Source organism: Lepisma saccharinum, chromosome 13 (genome assembly GCF_977018435.1).
Source record: "Lepisma saccharinum chromosome 13, izLepSacc3.1, whole genome shotgun sequence".
Classification (NCBI taxonomy): domain Eukaryota; kingdom Metazoa; phylum Arthropoda; class Insecta; order Zygentoma; family Lepismatidae; genus Lepisma; species Lepisma saccharinum.
In genome coordinates, this window is record NC_139241.1 from 61,699,697 (window position 1) to 61,720,824 (window position 21,128).

General features: G+C 37.7%; 2 protein-coding genes across 4 annotated transcripts in view; both read right to left on the minus strand.

The window, feature by feature from the left end:
- The window catches only part of LOC145997348 (uncharacterized), an 81,658-nt gene that overhangs the window by 15,129 nt on the left and 45,401 nt on the right, over positions 1-21,128 (minus strand). The gene's annotated exons all lie outside the window — the stretch shown is intronic.
- Positions 8,626-21,128, minus strand: part of LOC145997349 (uncharacterized) — a 40,605-nt gene continuing 28,102 nt past the window's right edge. Inside the window, exon 2 of the mRNA XM_083134307.1 lies at positions 8,626-18,248. Coding sequence (XP_082990433.1) covers positions 17,144-18,172 — 1,029 coding nt within the window. The 5' untranslated portion in view covers positions 18,173-18,248 and the 3' untranslated portion in view covers positions 8,626-17,143. The remainder of the gene's footprint in view (positions 18,249-21,128) is intronic.

The following is a 21,128-nucleotide window of genomic DNA, read 5'->3' on the forward strand; positions in this document are numbered from 1 at the left end:
GAAGGATTTCGAAAATATATTTTTAATAAAGGCTTTATCCAACTTACTTGCCTTTTCAGATGTATTATTCAGTAGATTGCAGTCTAAAAATGTTGATATTTTGTATTGCAGTAATGAAATAACTGGATTTCAACAACAGCTGCAAGAGGAAAGGGAGAATTTCGAAACACTATGGAATTCTATAACTGGTGCAGTAGAAGAGGAAGAGGTTGTTGAAATGAAAAGGAGGCGACTGAACAACGAATCACAGAAAGACCACTGCCGGAGGCTTTACTTTGAAATCATTGATAATATCAGCAACCAGATAACAATTACATTCGCATCATTTAAAAAATTGCAATATTTTGATTTACTAAATCCCACAAAACGGGGCTACTTCAATAAAAGAGAAAACTTTCCTCACCATCTCGTACATAAATTGCAGGAAATTTATGGCAGTCTGTTTAATTTAACAAAACAGCAGAATGAACTTTATGATTGGTATGGTTCCACTGAAGGATCAGAGAAAACACCAATTGAGATTGTAAATTATCTACTCGACACAAATCTAGTGGGTGGGTTTACGCAAATATATAAATTAGCAGTGTTGATCGCAACAATTCCTTCCACGACGTCATCTGTCGAGAGATCGTTCTCATCACTGAAGAGGATCCACACATTCTGCCGCTCTACTCAAACTCAGAACCGGACGACGAATTTAAGTCTTATCTCCATCGAGAAGGAATTACTTTCTAAGCTGGAGAAGGGGATAAATCCAAATTTTATGAGGCAGTGATCAGCGCATTTCTCTCTAAAGAAAGGAGAATAGAGCTGGAATTCAAGTAACTGTAAGTAATGAGCAAAATTTACTTTTTGGAAGGATAAATGAAGGGGAAGGGGGAAAACTGGGAATGTGCATGTGCATTTTAGCGATTTTTCAATGAACGGGTCATTCTTATGTCCAGGGTGTTTTATGTAGGGGGTGATGGGAGTTCCACCAACCTCTCTGGTTGCAAACTCTTGCTTTAAAAATAAATTGTATGGCGAAGTATTGAACATTAATTTTCTCATTTAAACTGTTCTTTGGCAGTTCTTGCTTCTCCTTATCCTTCAAATATATTCATATTTTAAATGAAGTATTTACTTCATTTAAAATAATTTATGTAATTTAATGTTTTTCTAAATATTTCTAAATTTGCACCAAAAATGTTCGGAGAAAATTTGTAATATTTGTTCACAGAAATGACAGGGGGAGGGGTTAACATTCCTTCTTTGCCAACGCCTTAAGTTCAGGGTCAGGAGATGCCACTGACACACACACACACACAAAATCCTGCAGGTGGCCTTGAAATAAATGGTTACTGAATCCTCGACAAGAATGTTCTTCTGTTGTGTAGGAGAAAGTATCCTTCCTTTAGTGAAGTAGATCTCTTGAACAGGAAAAACCCCATAACAGCAAAGCACTAAGAATAAAAGTAATTAAGTAATACTATGAATGTTGAATTCCCACCCAGTCTTCTCGCAAGACGTCAGAAGATTCTCCATGAGTTGTTCATAGTTCTTTGCTCTCCTGTTCCCAGAAAACTATGACACACTTGTCAAAATGCATTCCATGCAGTTCACTCACCATCACTGAAGAATTTCTTTCATGTTTTCATAAGTTTCCTTAATGTCAACTACATAGACAACAGGAATTGAAGTTAGAACATTACCGTTGTGCAGCAAAACTGCTATAGAGAAAACTTGGAGGAATCAATAAAAAGTATCCAATCCTTGGTGTTATGTGATATATTCATTGATGCAAATAAGCCTTTGTCATGGCACACACTCAGGTCCCCTTTTGTTTTGAACAGCCGTAAGACCAACAATTTGGCTTTATTTTTGGGAAGTTCTAAGTCCCTCATTAGGTCATTTATTTCGGACTGTGTTATCTTGTGGTTTACAGGATTCTTGTTGGGGAACCTGATGGTAAGAGACCTTTAGGAAGGCCAAGACGAAGATAGAGGATAACGTTGAGATGGACCTACAGGAAATCGGTAAGGATGGAAAAGATTGGATTGATCTTGCCCAGGTTAGGGACAGATGGAAGGCTTGTGTTGCTGCAGCCATAAACCTTCGGGTTTAAGAAGGCTAGAGAGTTGGTTATCTTGTGGGGTTCGCTAGCAGCCAAAGATGGTGAAATACTTCCATGAATACATGGCATGTCGGAATGGAGTCCTGTTGTTGGGATGCTACGTTGCCAAACAGCCACCAGTGTTGCCACGGCACTGTATATACTGCATATACGAAATATAACAATACTCTGGAAACACTGCACAACTGAATGCAAACTGGCCAATGTTTAGGGGATCTGAAACAGCAAAGGATGGGATGATATACTTGAATGCGACATGCCAGACCGTCAGCAGTGTTAGCATATATACTAGAGTTGAGCTGGGTCCCTTGAATGTGTCCCCTCTCCCCCAACCCCCTTCTGTTACGTCAAAACGAGAGCCAATCGAACATTAGTAAAGATTGGGTACTTTCATTTCTGTAACAAAATGTGTGTAGAACAGTCTAATTATACAAATCGAACGAACCTCTACCAGCGAATTTTCATGTATTACAACTTATCTTTCTTTGACATTTAAGTATTCAAAAGAAGACAAAAACTTAGTTATCCTCTCCCCTTCTCTCCTCGAGTTGAAAACAACCGCAAGCATTTAAATGACCCACACCTTGTTCCGTGGCAGTTCGAGGTGCTTTATTGTTAACATATTAAAATCATGAGTGCAAGGTCAAGAGAAAGAGGAAAATACAAGACAACATGCTTTTTATTCAAGAAAGGGATAAATGCATAAAAATGTTCAAGAAAGTTATCGTCAATTTTTCTGTAAATATTTCACATGAGGAACACAACAATAATTTTTACTTTTTTCCAGTCCTTTACGGTTAGGGGCTGCCCCCTGTATGTTATGTCTCTGATTTGGCATATTCATTCAAATTATAACGTTAAACTAAAATTTAAAGCCAGAAAAAGACAATGTTTTAATTTTACTGTCCATAGAGATTAGCCATTTTCATCTTTTCTCACTTCTATTTATTACAATTTTCGTATCAACACCATGGGTCTCAAGACCCCGGGTGGTCACCCACTTCGCCCACTCCTTGCTATACCACTGCTGCCCAGTTCTAAATTATACATATAACTCCACTTCCATGAAAAGTGGATTTAAAGAAAAATTGGGCTTTGAACCCCTCACATGAGTTTGCAGACAGAGAAGAGCTTCTTGTTTTGAAGGAATATAGTATCAGGTAAAGTGATCTATACGAGGGCGATTCAATAATTATTGTCCCCGGCATACTTAAAGTATATGAATTGCAATGAATAATGGGGATATTGTAGCCTAATGTCTTAGATGCCTATATGCAAAATTTCAGAACCGTAGGTGCTATAGTAAATTTGTTTTTCTCGCTTAAGGTGTGAGAGGTGGCACTTAGTTTGAAAAATGGAGAAAACCGAACAACGAGCTGTCATCAAGTACCTCCAGAAAAAGGGGCTAAGCCCAAAGGAGATTCATGAGGACATGGTCAGTGTGTTGGGTGATGGGGCTCCTACCTACCAGGTGGTAAAAAACTGGTGCCGCGATTTCCGTTGCGGCAGGGAAAGCTGTCAACAGGCCCCTGGTGCTGGTCCTCCAACAACAGCATCCACCCCAGAAAACATTGATGCTGTGCATGACATGATTATGGCTGACAGAAGAATCACGGTGCAACAGTTAGCAGACATCATGCACATCTCTGTAGGCTCAGTGGAAACCATTGTGCATGAACACTTGGGATTCAGAAAGGTGTCAGCGCGATGGGTCCCCAAAATGTTATCCCTTGAACAACAGAAAGACGGAGTTCAATGTTCAAGGGCTGGTTTGGAGCTGATGGGGGCAGACCTGAAGCAGGTCTGTGATAGATTTGTGACAGTGGATGAGACATGGCTCCACCACTATGATCCCGAGTCCAAACGACAGAGTATGGAGTGGCGGCACAGCAATTCACCTACCCCCCGCAAATTCAGGGTGCAAGCATCAGCACGCAAGGTTATGGCCACATTTTTTTGGGATGCGAAGGGTGTGCTCGTTATTGACTACCTGGTGGGACACACTGTTACTGGGGACTATTATGCAGCCCTGATCCCTAAGTTACGTGAAGCAATCAAGGAGAAACGGCGTGGGATGTTGCGGCGAAAAGTGCTGTCTCACCACGATAATGCTCCAGCACACAGAAGCCATGTTACTGGTGCCGCAATCCATGCTGCTGGTTTCCATGTGTTGGAACACCCTCCCTACTCACCCGACCTCGCCTCAAGAGGACGCATTTTCCCTCAAATGCTGCTGTTATGGACGCTGCGGAAGAATGGCTCACGGCTCAGCCACAGACATTCTTTGAAGCTGGCATAGTGGCTTTACAGCATAGGTGGAAGAAGTGCATTACTGTGAAGGGGGACTTTGTGGAAAAATAATACTGCTTATATGTCAGGGACAATAATTATTGAACCACCCTCGTATTTTAGTATAACTTGCCATGAAGAAACAATAGACTCTTGACTTTTAAAAATTTTTGAATGGATCTGCTTCCACAAGGATAAAAGGCACTATACATTACAGGTTTCTTTACATAAGGATTATTCCTTTTTTATCAGAAAAATGCACTCATCCAATGCTCTTGTAACATAGACAACAAGTTGAATACTAGCTCCACGGAATGTACAATCTTTCTTAAAGATGTGATGCTTGGGTACAGTGACAGGTAAGATAAGTCGAGGAGGAAGAGACACAAGATGGGAACCCAGGATACCTCCTGCACCCAAGGCAAGTCAGCAATACACTGCATCTCCAGCAAACATAAGGACAAGAACTGGTGGCCCTTAACGGGTCTGGATAGATCTAATCTATTATTTACATTCTCTATGAATGTAAAAAGGATAACAAAATGTAGTGGACTAATTTCAAAATATACATAAGTTCTTCCCTCACTTAGTTCCCAGTTTAGTAGTGGCATGTAAAGAATGTTTAAGTTTATATATCATATCGAGGTTGTGGCGTGTGCGAGAAATAAAAGTCTATGCCACCTGGCAATTTATGGTGCACACATCACAAAGAGTAGCAGAAATGAAAGCCAAACACTTTTGAGTAATTCTTCATGATGGTGTTCCCACTCATACAACTTCTTAACTATTTTGTGATGCTCTAACATACTAATAAACAAGTTTTAAGTATTAAAGTGTACTTTCAATTCAATAAAATCATGTTTTTCCAATGCTGTTTAAAGTAAAAAAATAAATTGTTCTTGTATAAATCTCAGCAAAAAATGCAGGCTTAACTGAGACTTGAACCCAAGTCTCTGGCATGCCGTGGCATTGCTCTCCTGTAGGTTTACCACACATCCTCTTTTTACATGTCCTACATCTTAGCCTCATGTCCGGAGTCTGGGAGGAATTTGATAAAAAAAATCATAAATGTCCTACATTTTTAGTGTCACAGAATTTGAATTAAGAAAATGCACGTTTCAGTTGAACAAAGAAAAATCAAGCAAGTTATAAGTCAATGGGGGACTCCACTCCAAAACTCAATATTGAAATTTATTTTGATCCATTGTCAAGACATTGTTATCGCTGATTTCAATTTCTAGATGAAGAAAATTCCTCATCCAAAACCCCGAATGTAGGCCATAATGTAAACGTTAAGGGAGTATTTTCATTAAGTTTCATTAACTGTTCAGAGAAATAGTTTTTCATAGCTTCTGCAATAGGTTTGTACTGGTTCAGAGTTTCATAAGTATATTTTGGCTAAACATGAAATTCTTAGAAAAATTGACTCCTCTGAGAAATACGACTGAGAACACGTGCAGTAAGAAGTGTATTGTTTAATATTGATGTGCAAATTTTGGAAGTTTGTAAAAATAAACTCCAAAATCATTATTTTTAAAAAATGAAAATGTGTCAATTTTACATTACATATTTGCTAACGTGTTCTAGTAATGTGTATTATTTACTGAGCATGACATGTGTGTCCTACATTTTGAAAAAAAGTCAGACATTTTGGGACAGCATGTCCTACATTTCCCTTATAGTAATCTGGTAACCATATTTTCCTGTGCATGCCAAACAGTAACGTGATCCTATTGCCTAAAACAGCAAAAGCGAAAAGGTGTAAACAGGGCTGGCTAAAGTCTTGCTTTAACCTGAATTCCTTGCTGAGATTTTATGTAGTACATCTCCTGCATCTGCTAAACACTATGGTTTATTTCACAGATTAATCCAGGAATTTCTATGTTGATTATCAATGGTGACATTTCAGTTTATGCATACAAAGCTTGACAAAACTTTTAGAGTAAAGCAAGAACACCCCAGTTAAAAATAATCTTTGCATGATGAATACTTTCCAAATGATTACCTGTTGCTTGTACACTAGGCAAAAATTAGTGATGAGGCGGAGAGGGGTGCATTGTCACATTTACTACACAACACTTTGGTGTCGTTACTCGTATAAAAAAAAGCGGATAATTGAAAATCTTCATTTATGGTCATGCCTTGGTGACCAAGTGTGTTTAGTAATTGTGGTTCCATGGTTTCCAAATTTGAGTTTTGGCTTTGATGTAGGTATTTGTTCATCAATTTCATGATTGTAATTACTTAATGCAGTAGAAATATAATATATATATTATATATATATAATATCAAGAAAAATTCAATCAATGACTTCATCATATTAGCAAATGTTTATAGGACTCAGTGGCACAACCACAGGGGGTGGGCACCCCCCAACCTTGGATGGAAATAAATTCTAGGGGGGCAAACATTGAAGTAAAAAAGGCAAGACTAGCAGAATCTAAGAGTAGCACGACAAAATGATACTCAAGATGGAATTAGTTTTCATATCTTTCTTGCATTTTTCTTCCAAACGGCAAAGCAAAGGGTATCTGCAGGGGAGGGGGGACCAGAGGGGTAATCCCCTCAATTTCATATTTTATACAAATAAAAATACATTTTGTAAAATTTTCTTGCTCGCGTCGTCTGCTTTTCTTACAGTCTCGTCAAGTTCAGAGGATCTAAATTGAAAAGAAATTTGTAAAATAGAATGCTATGGTGCTCCGTGAAATTATTTGTCCTATTAAATCAATATTGCTTGCAAAAATTTGGAATCAAAACTTTTCTTGCGAGCGAAGCGAGCAATATCATTCTTTTCTGTAATGCATTTAAATTACCAGAGAGAGAAGAAAGACAAACTATATACTTCAGATTGTTGCTGCTAAACATTTTTGTCTTAAATGCATGAACAATTTTGAGGAAAAGGGGCATGCACATTTGAGAGACAATTTATATAATTTTTGCTGTTGGTTTGTTATGAGGCAGATGAATTGATTATGTAATGTATTTAAATAATGTGTCACATATGTATAAATTATAAAGAGTGTCTCAGAAATATTTTAGTTTTTGAATCCGTCCTCTGGGGCAATTCGCACATTACAGAGAAATGAGATAGATCGCAAACGCTTGGCAACATTGTTAATATTTGTTGCCATGGAGCGCTAAACTGCCAGGATGCCAAAGGTCATCAAGATCGAACAGAAACATTGACCATGTGCGCCAGTCTGTTAGTGAGGATCCTCACAAATTGTTAACCTCTTGACTACCACTACGTATGGTCCGTACGTAGCTGGTACTATTGGCTGAATAGGAAATATTCTTGCATGGCAATGGCCAAGAAAATATACGAATGCTTCTGGTTGGGAAAGACCGAGTCTATGTGGTGCTGTGACGTCATTTGAGCACGCGACTATCGCAAGCAATGATCAAAGCAGGCTCGTTACGCCATCTGTTGCTGATAGAACCATGCTATTGAGGAGAACTGTGTGTTTTTCAGGCGTTACTTAGGCATTTTTAGCAGAAAAATATGGAGGAGGATAGTAGTTTGTCGGATTATGTTCCGGAAGAAAAGGAGAGTGACTGTAGTGAGTCTGAATATTCAGATATATCCGGCGTGGAAGACCACACATAGTTCATGTTAGCCTCTTTTGCGTGATTTACGAGGATAATAATGGCTTTGATACTACTACTACTATTACTATTATACACCTATTATTATTATTATTATTGACAAGTTCATCCTAATAATACTGCTCTGCAACAATTCTATACAGTGCTATTATTATTTAGTTGCCTTCCAAAGAGGAAAAGAGGTGCTGGTGAATTACCTCACATCAGTTTCTTATTTATAACTTTCTAAATTTATGCAATCATTTTTTTTGTTAGTGATTTCTTATTGATTACAAGGTATTAATATAATGAATGATAACACTAAACTTATTGTTCCTGATTGTTTTGTTGCTTATACTGAAATATTCACTATTGAAGGTGCTAACTCCTCCAAGGATTTTAAACAATAATGCTTATTTGTGGACAGTTGATAAAAAAAAGCCAGTTTATTTCAAAACGATAGATATCCAGCCAGACAATGCAGAGGAATGCTGTCATTATATTCTCTTTGGTGGACAACTTAATATCTAAATGAGGATCCACGTATGCAGTTGATGGCAAAATACCATTTTTTATTGCAATCCTTTATGGGAAAGGTTAGGTTTTATAAACAAACACATGATTTCTGTGATGGAATTCTTTAATACTTTACATCTTATAATGAGATTACATTTTATACAGAAATAATGGATATAAATAATCATCTATCTCTTTCAATATGATTTGAAAAGGGTGAAAAAGGACACTCTTCAATATATTATGATTTAATTTCACCCAGAAAAACACACTAAAGTTGCAAGGATAAAAACTCAATCTAAAAAACTCTAAAAATTAACCCTTGTACAGTTATATTTATTTGCTAATAGTGTAAAAGATATATTAAATATATGTTTCTGGTGTCAGGAGCAGTGGCTGGTTCTATGTAAGTGAATATATTTCAAACGAGAAAGGAAAGTAGCAGTTAACTAGAACAAGCAGTGCTTAATTGATGAGATTGCACCACTGAAGGTTCTCAAGTCTATCTTGAGAACATGTACTCTTTTGTATTTGTCCTTTTATCATTTTCATCCTATAATCCTCATTGTTACCATTAATAAAAACGAGCAACATATGAACAAAACTAGAAAAAATGTTATACATACAAAAATTCATTTTTGTAGAATGGGTTGAAACAAACATGCTTAGAGCAAGCAATTTCTCTTGACTGTACTTGGAAGCAAGGTCATTCATTGCAAGCTAGTCGGATTGCAGTCACTGTCAAAATATAACAGTGGGAGAAAATATATATCTGGTATTATAAATATAAATATATTTTCATGCAATTCATAAGAATCATTTTTTCTAGAGAATACATATTGATGAGGGAAACATGTTTAAATACTAGGAAACATCATTTCACAGACAGACAAACAAGTCAGCACACTGCTGCTTGCAGCAGAATTCTATCACAATTACCAGGTGTGTCTTCCTGATCAAGGCATTGAACTCCTGTTGATCAAGAATGCTTTGGTTTGCAGAAGAGAAGCCCGAGAAATGGAATAAAGACCATGGGATTTTCAGTAAGACAAACAGATGACAGCCGGCGGTATAAACACTTGCAATGCCGGCACAGAGGTGTGTTTGCATGGAGACCAAGATACAGGCACTAAGTGATTCACAGAGTGCTTGCATTGCCAAGCACTGAAGCTCCAACCATTCCTGGCCTCAGATAGCAGCAATTTTCCCCAATGAAAAGTCCTTGGGCAGGCCTTAGCCCTCAATGGACTGTTGTGCCACAGTTTAGTTTTGTTTGCTGGGTGGCAAGTATAAGCAAGGTTTTGTATTAGGAATGGGTTAAAATTAAATTTTACCAAATACTCATAAAGTGCTGATGTAAAATGATAAACATTACATGAGATCGGTGAGTTCATCGAACTCTCTGGTCTAAGTCCTAAGTATTGCCTATTTTTGGGGGAGTCCTTGCCTCGACTCATTCTCACCCAACAGGTTGGTAGGTGCTGGGGCCCTCAAGTTGATACCTTCCTGGAGATGAGGCCTGCCCGAAAAAGGTTCTTAAAGTTGATAAACATTATATGAAGATGCTGAATTATTATTTCACCTCTTTAACCAAGTGACTGCAATGGGGTTGGCCTTAGATGAAGAAATGTGTATTTAGACATTTCCTTTGCAAAACCAGTGTACATGGATTCTAGTAAAAATGTATATACTTGAAAAGAATAACAAAATGGCAGAATTTTGCACTCAATTACAAGCTATATATAGAACTACCAGATAAGCAAATTGACTGGCAATGTTGTTATATGTGCAGATACCAATCGATTGATTGAGTTGGTGTTTTAAATCCAATTTATGCACAGTAAAACTAATCGGGACTACACCTACAGTTTAAAGTGGGATCCGAACCACTATGCAACTCAATTGGATATCGAAATAGGGACCCCTTGATTACAAGCTAATGGCACTACCACTGCACCATCGGGAGGCCCACGATACCAATAGAATAGTGAGTAATCTGTCCCATCTATACTTTGAATACAAGAGATTTCCACCAATCTAGCAAGCAAATGACAGAGAGACATGATAAAGATACATCGAATATTTATGAATGTTTATAGTTTCAACTGTCTAGAACCTCATTTCTATGTAACTTAAAATTTCATAGCAGTGAAAAAATCTGTATATAATTCCTCCATAATTACCACCATTCATGCAATTTGCAGTCATTAGACCTGATATTAACTGAGGAACATTACATGTCAGATTTCATGAAAGTTTTCAGTTCAATAAGAAATATGGTGAAATAAATGTGAGTCAAGAGTTAGAAAAACATTCTACAATACTTTAACGTGCTTGATCATTTTGTGCACACTAATCTGAGGTACAAGTCCTGCATGTAAACATGTACAGAAACACACCATCTTAACTATGAAAGCATAGAACCAGCCAATGTCATGTTAAATACTAAAATACTGATCTTTATAAACAAGGAGCACACAAATTTTAAACAAAGTAAATATGTGCATAGTAGCACAATTCGTTCACAAACATTTTGAATTTGTTACTCGTATATACATAAATACCATTTAGGAGTTACAACGTTCTTTAAAAACATTACATTTTTCCCCATTAAAATACATAGTTGCATTTTGCCACCACTCAGGAAAACACACAACTGCTACAAAACTCGCTTCTTCCATGAAAACAATGTAAATTTATTAACACTGGGAACAAATACTGGCATACAATTATTTCTCTGATAGGTTTTGGCACATTACAAGTGAAGCACACATCCTAACACTATTATTGCAGAAGTATGAATGTTTTTCATGGAAGAAGCAAGGACCAATAAGAATGGTTGTTGTTTCCCATTGACGTAGAAACCACCCTTACACATCACAAACCGTTATGACCCTGTTTTGTGACTAACAACGCTTAAGGATTTAGCCCTACATGTATATATATGGTGCATGCACACCCGTAAAAAAAACATAAGAAAATCACTCTACGATTACTTACTATCACACGCGAGCTGTTGCAAGAAAACTAACTTCAGTTTTATGGTGGACTTGAACAATGAGGAAAACTCTGAGGATTCTAAGCATGATTGCAGCAAAGCTCCCTTAAGCATATAGGAGTTTTCAGACAAGCGACAAGTTGCAGGCGATGCGGGCCCCTTGAGTCTTAAGCAAAACATTCACCGTGCATATGCAAATAGACCAAAGGGACATGATGCACGGTTTTTAGAAAATGGCTCAGTCCAAGTGACGAGCAAACGACAAGTGGCACAGTTCGAAAGGTTGCATTTATTTCTGAGGGTCAGTTACCAGGAGACATGAGTTGCTCGTCACCTGTCGCTTCATTCTTAAAAGTTCCCTAAACCATTCCATCTTATTGAGATATTCCTCAACATACAGTATGAACAGTTCAAATGGATGTAGTTCACAATTAGCAAGGTCATGGATGACGCTTAACTTTTCATCCTCTTAAACAAGTACCATTACCATAATTGCTTAGGTTGCTTAATGTCTTAGTGATGCATGATTTATGAAATACACAGTACGTCTGGCCTTATAATTGAAATGAAATGTATGATTCAATTACAATGATGAGTGTAGCAGACTTTAGCAATTTAGTGAGTAATAACCTTCCACATTTCTTGGAACATATTTCCTAAAGAAAATGTCAGATATGTGAAAATATGGTAAACTATAGAACTAATGGCTTAAAAAAAAGGAAGCATAATCTCTTCCTTATGAAATTCCTGGATACCCTATTGGCAGTAACGCACAATATTGCGCTAGAGGTGAAATCCTCGACATACGTTCATTCACACTTATTTCCAATATGGAATTTAAGACACCTCATGCCGACAAGGATGTGAAAATGCAACACAAAAGGGTGTCAGACAGAATGTTCCATGAAATCACCCAGAAAGACTTGGGAACTGGAGCTGGAATTGAAGCTAGTAATTTCCTTTGCTGGAAGATTACGGAAATGGAACATGTAGTTCTAGTGAAACTATGCAAATAGAGATGTAGATCAGACTAAGTCTATTATCTACTGCATAAGAGAAAAAATATAAAGAAACACAAACAAATGTAATTTTTCTTTTGCTGGTACTTCATTGATTTTTTTGGGCTACATCTGGGGAAAGTTCAGTGTAGCCATAGTTCAGCCTGTTATCTTTACCACATCAAGAGGTAGTGCATATCCTAAAAGGAACATCACAATGCAATATCATGACATGTTAACATGAGGATAGAATAACCAGAACTTGACCTAAAGAGTGAAAGTGGGTTCTGAACCACTTCACTGTGCCCCGAACTGGATATCAAGACCAAGATCCACCGATAACAGCACTATCAAAGTTGCAATATCTATACATATAAAAGCATGGTGCTTTTTCGATTTGGGACCTGGCATACAGTGTTTCTTCAAGAGAAAATTTGCATCCCATTTATTCAGCATGCATGTAATTCTATTTGCATATGCATCATTTCCTTCTTAAACTGTACCTTATTGTGTCACTTGTCCTAACATTAATAAAACTAATTTTAAAGTTTGGATATCCACTTATATTATATGCTATAAATAAAGTTATTACAGATTTATCCACATATAGCTATTTCAATGTCACACCGGTGAGGAACATATCTTACTTGGCACAAATTATTGTTATAAAGTAATGACTATTAGTGCCTATGGGTAGGTGTGTGTGAAACAAAGTAGTAGGATATTAGGAACATAACTGGTGTCTGGTAATGTTAACATAATGGCTGAAGACCTCATTGCAAAAGGAAAAATGCCTTGCTTAGAAGAACACATGCACTGCTAATGGAATGGAATCTTATCTTTAAAGCTTTTGTAAAATTTCACATTCTATTAAGGACTGCCAGAATCTATATTAGTTCTTTGTACTCAATAGAATAATCAATCCCTATTTTAATGCATAGACTAGATATTATATATTGATGAAGGCACAGGATGATTCAAAGTGAACTGAACACTTACAATAAGTTATGTTTATAATATGTGGGTCCTAATTACAAGAGAGAAGAGACAGATAATTTACATGAATGCAAAAGTGTACTAAAAATGGGTATTTACCCTCCGTGTTTCATCTTCACATGCACTTTAGCCATGCCAAGCACAGTGTTTGCATTAATAGGGATATGTGTCATAGGTACGGTTGTGAGATTCAGAACATGCTTCAAACAACAACTCCATAAATATCGTTGTTTTCCATGATCGTTCGGATCTAAAATGTCTTCTTCGACATGTCTCCATGAATGTAAGCAAAGCCTGCATGAAAAACCAGAATGCCGGAAATGTTTCCCTAACATGCTTAGTATTCTGTCTACAACACAGTGTTACTGTTAGAGGTGTGTGATGCATGCAACAGCATAGGATATTGCATTCCGAAATGAATTGCACCTTGTAGAAAATTAGTGTACCAGTAGAAACAAATAAAGGAATTTCCTGAACAATCAAAAGGAAAGAATAATAAAAATTCTGACCGCTCTTGATTGTTTCATTCATTCAATCTTATTAGAATTTCTACATTGTCAACATGTATATTATCATCATCGTTAAGAATCAAAATGTTCAGTTCATCTACACTCGTATCGATTGAGTTCTGCTCATAATATTAAATGCAAGCCAATATTCACAGATTTAAAAAAAATGATAAAAATTAATTAAGGCCATTGAATTGTTATATGAGCCATGAGAAGTATTTTTCTTCTTAAAAGTGTGAATTTGGTTGATCACAAGTCTTCAAAGAATTTAACAAAGGGCAGTTTGTATACAACACATGCTATATATTGTTTTTCTTTTGACATTGTTATGTACTTGCATATTGAATATTAATTGGCATAAAATATTTTAATCATTTATTAACTAATAATATTAATACAAAATAACATAACAATAATAAAAAAATATAGCAACCATACATACGAGCTTTGTGTATATATTCATAAGAGGACCTTGCATTACCTGATGACATTCCTGCTACCATGGCGGCAAGATTTTTGAACATAGTTCATCTCATGAAAAATTATCATTTTGCAATCACATGTTCATCACATATTCTCAAATTTTACATACCTTAATATAGTTTGAATTCTTTCAAGAGGAACAACACACACCTTCACTAAGAATAAAAATAGCAAACTTCTAAGGGCTTGTGTTTCTTAGGCAATAAAGCTTCAACTTTATGGATTATAGAGTTAGTTACTAAAGTCCACGTGATGAAAGAATAGTGTCAAGACTTTTCAGTTCCAAATGAAGATAGGCTTAAGACCTCAGTACAATGTTGTCATTTTGTTGCTTTACTGAAGTCATAAACCACCTTCGGCCAATCTGCATCTACTGTCTGTTCGCAGTACTCAGAACTCTTGATGAATACATATACCATGATGTAGTTACTGGGAGGCCACTAAAATATATTAACAGAGACTGCAATGATGGCACTAGAGGAGCTGCAGTGGTCGTCAGTAGGGCATCTGACTGTCACGTGGGAGAACCGAGTTCGGTGATCTAAGGCCTGATTTTATCCAGCCTTGTCTCTGTATAAAGCAGCTCTGGGACTCACCCAACCTCAAAGCAATGGGTATCTGGGGACAAACCTGGGGGTAAAGGCAGCCAGAGCATGGTGCTGATCAATCACCTCCAAAATGGAAGATATCGAGAATGTGCGGGGCCCTACCCCCTATATGCTTCATGGCATGGTGCAGAAGTGTACATGAAACTTTGCCTCTTTTTACATGGTGCCACTATCCACAAGCAGGGCCTCCCCGATCATATAGTAGTAGCCTTGTTGCCTTATAATCAAGGGGTCCCCGTTTAATATCCAGTGTAGGCACCTAGTGGTTCAGATCCCACTTTACTTGAATCTAAACTGTAGGTCCAGTCCCAGTTAGCCCAACTGTACATAAAGTGAACTTCAGTGGTATCAGTAATAATAATATAATCATTTGGAAATTGTAGACACGTTGCCACTATTGTTTTTATCCAACCCAAGCAGTAAGCACTTAGATCTTCGGTACACAACTGTCGTGAGATCAATCCCAAATGAGGACCCTCAAAATTTCAGTGACAACCAAGCATCACAAAGACAAGTGGGGAACTGAGAGAAATAGTAGCCAACTCTGGTTTAGAAAGTTAGATATAAAGTGGTGACAGGATTTGATGTGTCATTATCCAGTAAAAATGCAGCTTGGAGTATCTTGGCCTTCAAAAGTCTGTTGCATTGCTAAGTTTAGTTTGAGCTTAGTGTAAATACTGCTAGTGAAGTTGTTTGATCCACTGAAATTTCAGGGAAATACAAAAGATTCAAACCAGTTTAAAGTATATAAAATAATTTTATATAGTGGCTGCTGCACTGCCATCACTTGTATGCTAGCTGCAAACCCTAAATGGAAACTGAATTGTACATTGTTTACACTAGTTTAGATAATTTTATGTGGAAGCGGATGAAAATCAAATCGAACATTATCTCTCTTTCGGAGCGCACACAAAAAGTTTTGCCAGTCATTTTTGTGTGTGTCCCTCCTAACCACAACAATGCCACAATCTGATTAACAAAAATCTCCTCAAGTACCCTCACAATGGTCAACTGTTTACAAACTTCATAGAAATGTAATAGAAAAATGAAGGCTCGACCAGGACTCTGGCATACCAAGCCATTGCTCTATCAATCGAACTACGGGCCTGTCCTTGTTTTACCTGTGAAGCAGCTTGATTTGGTAGGGCAATGGCACCATACGACTAGACCCAGGTTCGAGTCCTGGCAAATCCTGCAATTTATTATTAATTTTCAATGTAGTACATCTGCTGTGTGTGACAAATCAACATACAAACTTCATACATGTTAAACAAGTTTTATGTAAAAAATATTCAATTCATTTGAGACAACTCTGTAAAAAAGAAGAATATAAAAAATTAAAACACTTTTAACCTGCAAGGAATTACCAAGAATACCAATATTGAATTTTCTTTCACAGTTTGAAAAATTGATCCATATTTACATCTGAATAAAACTCAGCTTAAAAATTCACACACATGCACACATTTAGAAAGGAACATCATAAAATCACAAGTTTAAAATATTACAAAACACTGTCACCATATAAATAAAAGAACTTAAGGCTTTCCAGCTTGTAATCAGTCAAAATTAATGTTTCCAACTTCTATATTATATTTCTGAACAGTGTTGAGATTTTATTTCCTGTTAATAGCCATATGCAAACTAAAGCTACTAGATGTAGTAACATTCATCCTAAGCTTATCTTTGTTGGAAACAATGTTGTGTACAATAATTATTAGTACCATTAACAAACCAATCAACAACTTTATGATTTCCAACATATTCTCTTCTATACCACCAAACATGTATTACATAAAGAGCAATATTATTCAGCTATTCACTAGACATACTAAAATATGATCTCACATGCACACATAATAAGGTTGACAGATAATTAGCAGAAAAATGCATTCATACCTTGCTAGAAGACTGCATTTGAAACTACATGTACCATTATGCTAATGTTTATATGAATTAGACCCAAGTAACTCAGAAGAGTGTCAAATGAACATCCTGTAGGTTAGGCTGCACCAGAAAATGCAAAAAACATATGCTTGAAAGCTTTACATATGTACATTACCTACAAAGTATGCAATGACATGCATTTCATCATGAATTATCCACTGATGCACCTGAAGTGTCGACAGGGTTTGAAAAGATTCGTCACACAAATTGCATTTGTGTTTTTGTGTCTCCTTGTGATTCGCAACATGCTTGTCAAAATTATTCTTCGCAAGGAGCTGCTTATTACAGATGGGGCAAGTGAATCTTTTTTTGGGAGAATCATGGTGGCGTAAGTGCTCGCGGAGCTTGTAAACATCCCAGAATGCCCTCGGGCACTTTGAACACTTGTACGACTTCTCGCCTGTATGTCTCAGTGCATGGACTTTCAGCTTGTACCTGTCATTGTACGCCTTCGGACACTGTGTGCATTTGAATGGCAGATTCCCGGTGTGGAGAAGCTGGTGGGCTTTGAGACTGTACTTGTTCGCGTACGTCTTGGAACATACGGGACATTTGTACGGACACTCACCTGTATGCTGAAACATATGATCCCGCAGCTGGTAGCCATACTTGAAAACCTTCCCGCATATGTTGCATACTTTCGTGCTCCCTGTACCACCGTGTACTTCCTCGTCATGCTTCTTCAGATCTTGTAGATTCTCAAACACCTCATTGCATAGGACGCAAGGATTCTTTCTGCCCACAAGGTGCCGGAAGCTGTGTTTCTTCAGATGGTCCTTGCGCTTGAATGACTTAGAGCACACCGTACAGTAGTAAGTTTTTCCCGAGTGTATCTTCTCATGTTCCCTCAATCTGTACATTTCCGAAAACTTCTTGTTGCATATGTCACACTCGAAAGGCTTGCCGGTCTCCTTATGAACACTCATGTGCGCCTTGAGAAGGGACAAGTCGGGAAACGAATCACTACAAAAATTGCATTCAAAATTCTTGCGGAAATGGTGATCCTCCTCCTGGTGAGTGCGCAAAGTCCGCAGGTCTTTATATATGTTCCCGCACTCAGAACACGGAAGCTTCTGCTCGAGTTTTGTAAACGAGTGCTTCATTTGTTCCAGGACCTCTGTGTGCATGCCATTGTCTAGGGACTCTATTTGTCCCCCATTTAAATTGTACCCTCCGGGAGCAATACTCTCAGCATCTTTAAACCTGGAAGACAAATTTTCGATTACAGAGAAAGGGTGCTTGATTCCACAACATTACTATTTCAGTTTGTGTTTTGAAAGCAACTTTACTTAAATCGCCTTCATGCAATGTTCTAATGGAGCACCATGCAGAAACGCAAGCATATTGTCATATGAAATTTAGCCTGTGTTAGATCATGAATGGAAATACATAAAATGAAAGATTGTATTTGTAGCTTGTCCCAATCACCATATCAACAAACAATGGTTCATTAAAAAGGTCCTAGTACTTATTCGCTATGGTTTCCTTGTTCAAATCTTCTATCATTAACCTTTCATAGTTGTGATTTTTTAAATGTTTTGTTTTTTTGTTTTTCTCTGCCACTTTTGGCTAATCACCACAATAAGAATGAATAGTGATTAAATAAAACTGATCAAAAGAACACCAATGGCCAAGCTGAGACTCAAACCTCAGTGATAATGTTGAGAACCAACCACTTGATGTGCAGCTGTTTATTAGTTAGACCAATGGGAGAGCTGTTTGCTAGATCTATAAATTTTCTTATATTTTGGGAACTCAAAAAGTATGATTCCTTAAGAACTTGAGTTGATGAAGATACATGTGTGAAAACTGGGATAAAAATATTACACATGATAAACCATTAGAATATTAAAAGTCACTCTTGTGTATACTACCTGGTGTTTGTGCCTAATCCCCCCGCTTTCTTCCTCACAGCACGGAACATATATTTAAAGCATTAATGCATTGCAGAATGGATCAAGGAAACAACAGAAGCTACATAGTCATATCATAAATACTGTCACAACTTTGGAGGCTGGTTGGACACCTTCAGGGCAAGGGCTGCACCTGCCCACAGGGAGATGTAAGACCTGAGTCATTGTGTGGTGTGCTGTGAATGGCTGAAGCTGATTTGATACAGGTCAGGATGGAATGAGGTATGAAAATCGAGTGGCTGCCATTGCACTATATAAGGTAGGGAAAGCAGCACGCGAGATTTTCGAACTTCTCCAGAAGCTTCAAATCTCAGAGGGGTTTGTTTTTCGCACTCTCCAGCAATATGCTGAAATTTGAACTGTGAACGACCGGCCCAGGGCACTGCAGCCTCGAACAATATGGACGCTAGAGCAATGGTGGCGTGTGTGCGATAAAATCCTGTCAGGAGACAGTCAGTGCTGGCTCAGTACCATAAGATGTCCAAAATGTCCATCTCTTGTGTGTTGCCTTATGACCTGGGACTGCAATCTTACAAACGACGTACAGGTCATTTCCTCAATGATGCATCAGAGGTTGATCAAAGCAAAGTGCTCACTCACGCGGTATGCAGCAAATGGGCACAGACAAATCCTTTTCACCGATCAAAAACTGTTCAATGTTGAGGAGGCATTCAATGACCAAAATGACACGGTATATGCAAGAATTCCACGAGAAGCTGCCGACAGGCTCCGAGTGTCCAGAGGGGCCATCATCCAGCATCAGTTATGGTGTGGTGGGGGGTGAGCTACTAGAGCACAACTGAGCTGCATTTCTGCGAGCAAGGCATCAAAACATCAGCCAAGATGTACCACAAGACTGTCCTTGAGGGTGTGGTCAAGGGTCTCACGAACACCTTCTCTCGCAGTCAGGCCTGGAGTTTACAGCAGGATTCTGCACCAGCCCATAAGGCTAAGACGTTCCAGCAGTGGCTCCACATGAATATGCCCGACTTCAGTTCCACTTCTCATTGGCCCTCTGGTAGACCAGATCTTAACCGTCTGGACTACACATTTCAGGAAATGGTATGCAAGACACACCCCAAAATCGCCAGTTTGAAGCATTCTCTTGTGAAGGTGGTGGGGGACTTCCCTGTAGATATCGTGCATAATGCAATTGATGCGTTGCCACAAAGACTGACGGACTGTGTGCGTGCTAAAGGTGGTAATTTTGAGTAGTTATAGGTGTTTTGTGTTCCTCAAATATCTATGGATATTACACTATCCCTAACCATCTTGTGTCTATTTCCTGTAATCCTTGTGACAGTATTTATGATATGACTAGGTATATACTACAGCATTTACATGTAATACTGTGATAAAAAATGGCAATAGGTAAGTGTTTCTTTTTCTAATATTATTCTGCATCTCTGCTTCTTAGAGGTTGGTGCGTGTTGTATCTCCAAATGTGAGTTTATAATATAATTATCTCCGGACACAGGTGTGCATGTAGATAAATCTCCAAAGCAGCAGTGAAGGTGTTCATATACATAATAGCACGTATGCATATTACTCACTTGTGGTAAAATAAATAATGTCTTTTTTTTAAAAAAAAAAAATTTAAAAAAAACCACTAAAAATGCTTACTTATGTTTAGTGAGTAGTTCTATGTTGGTTGAGCAATGTTTCGGGGTTCCTACTTCCCCCTTCTTCAGGCTTCACTTGGTAAAGAAAATGAAAGAAGTAAGAGAAACTACCGAGTACAAAGTAAAAAAAAAAAGAGATTGAAAACCTCAAAATCAATAATAACGATGAAATTGTAAGTTTTGATGTCGTAAATTTGTACCCAAGTGTTCCTAGGGAAGGTGCGGCCGAATGTTTACAACGATGGTTGATGGAACAGGAATTAGATGTTGTGACCGCCTGGGAATATGTAAGATGGTTCCACCTTGTCACCAAATATAATTATTTTTGTTTCAATGGGAAGATTTAAGTACAGATAGAGGGGTTGGCTATGGGGAACCCGGTTTCTGGGATAACGTCAACCATATATTTACACTATATTGAGAAAACAGCCATCGAACAGATGAAAGGAGAAATCAAATATTTTGGGAAGTATGTTGATGATACGCTAGTAATTGGGGATGAAAAAGGGCTAAATACTATGTTCCAGGCTTTGGCCAAGCAAGAAGAT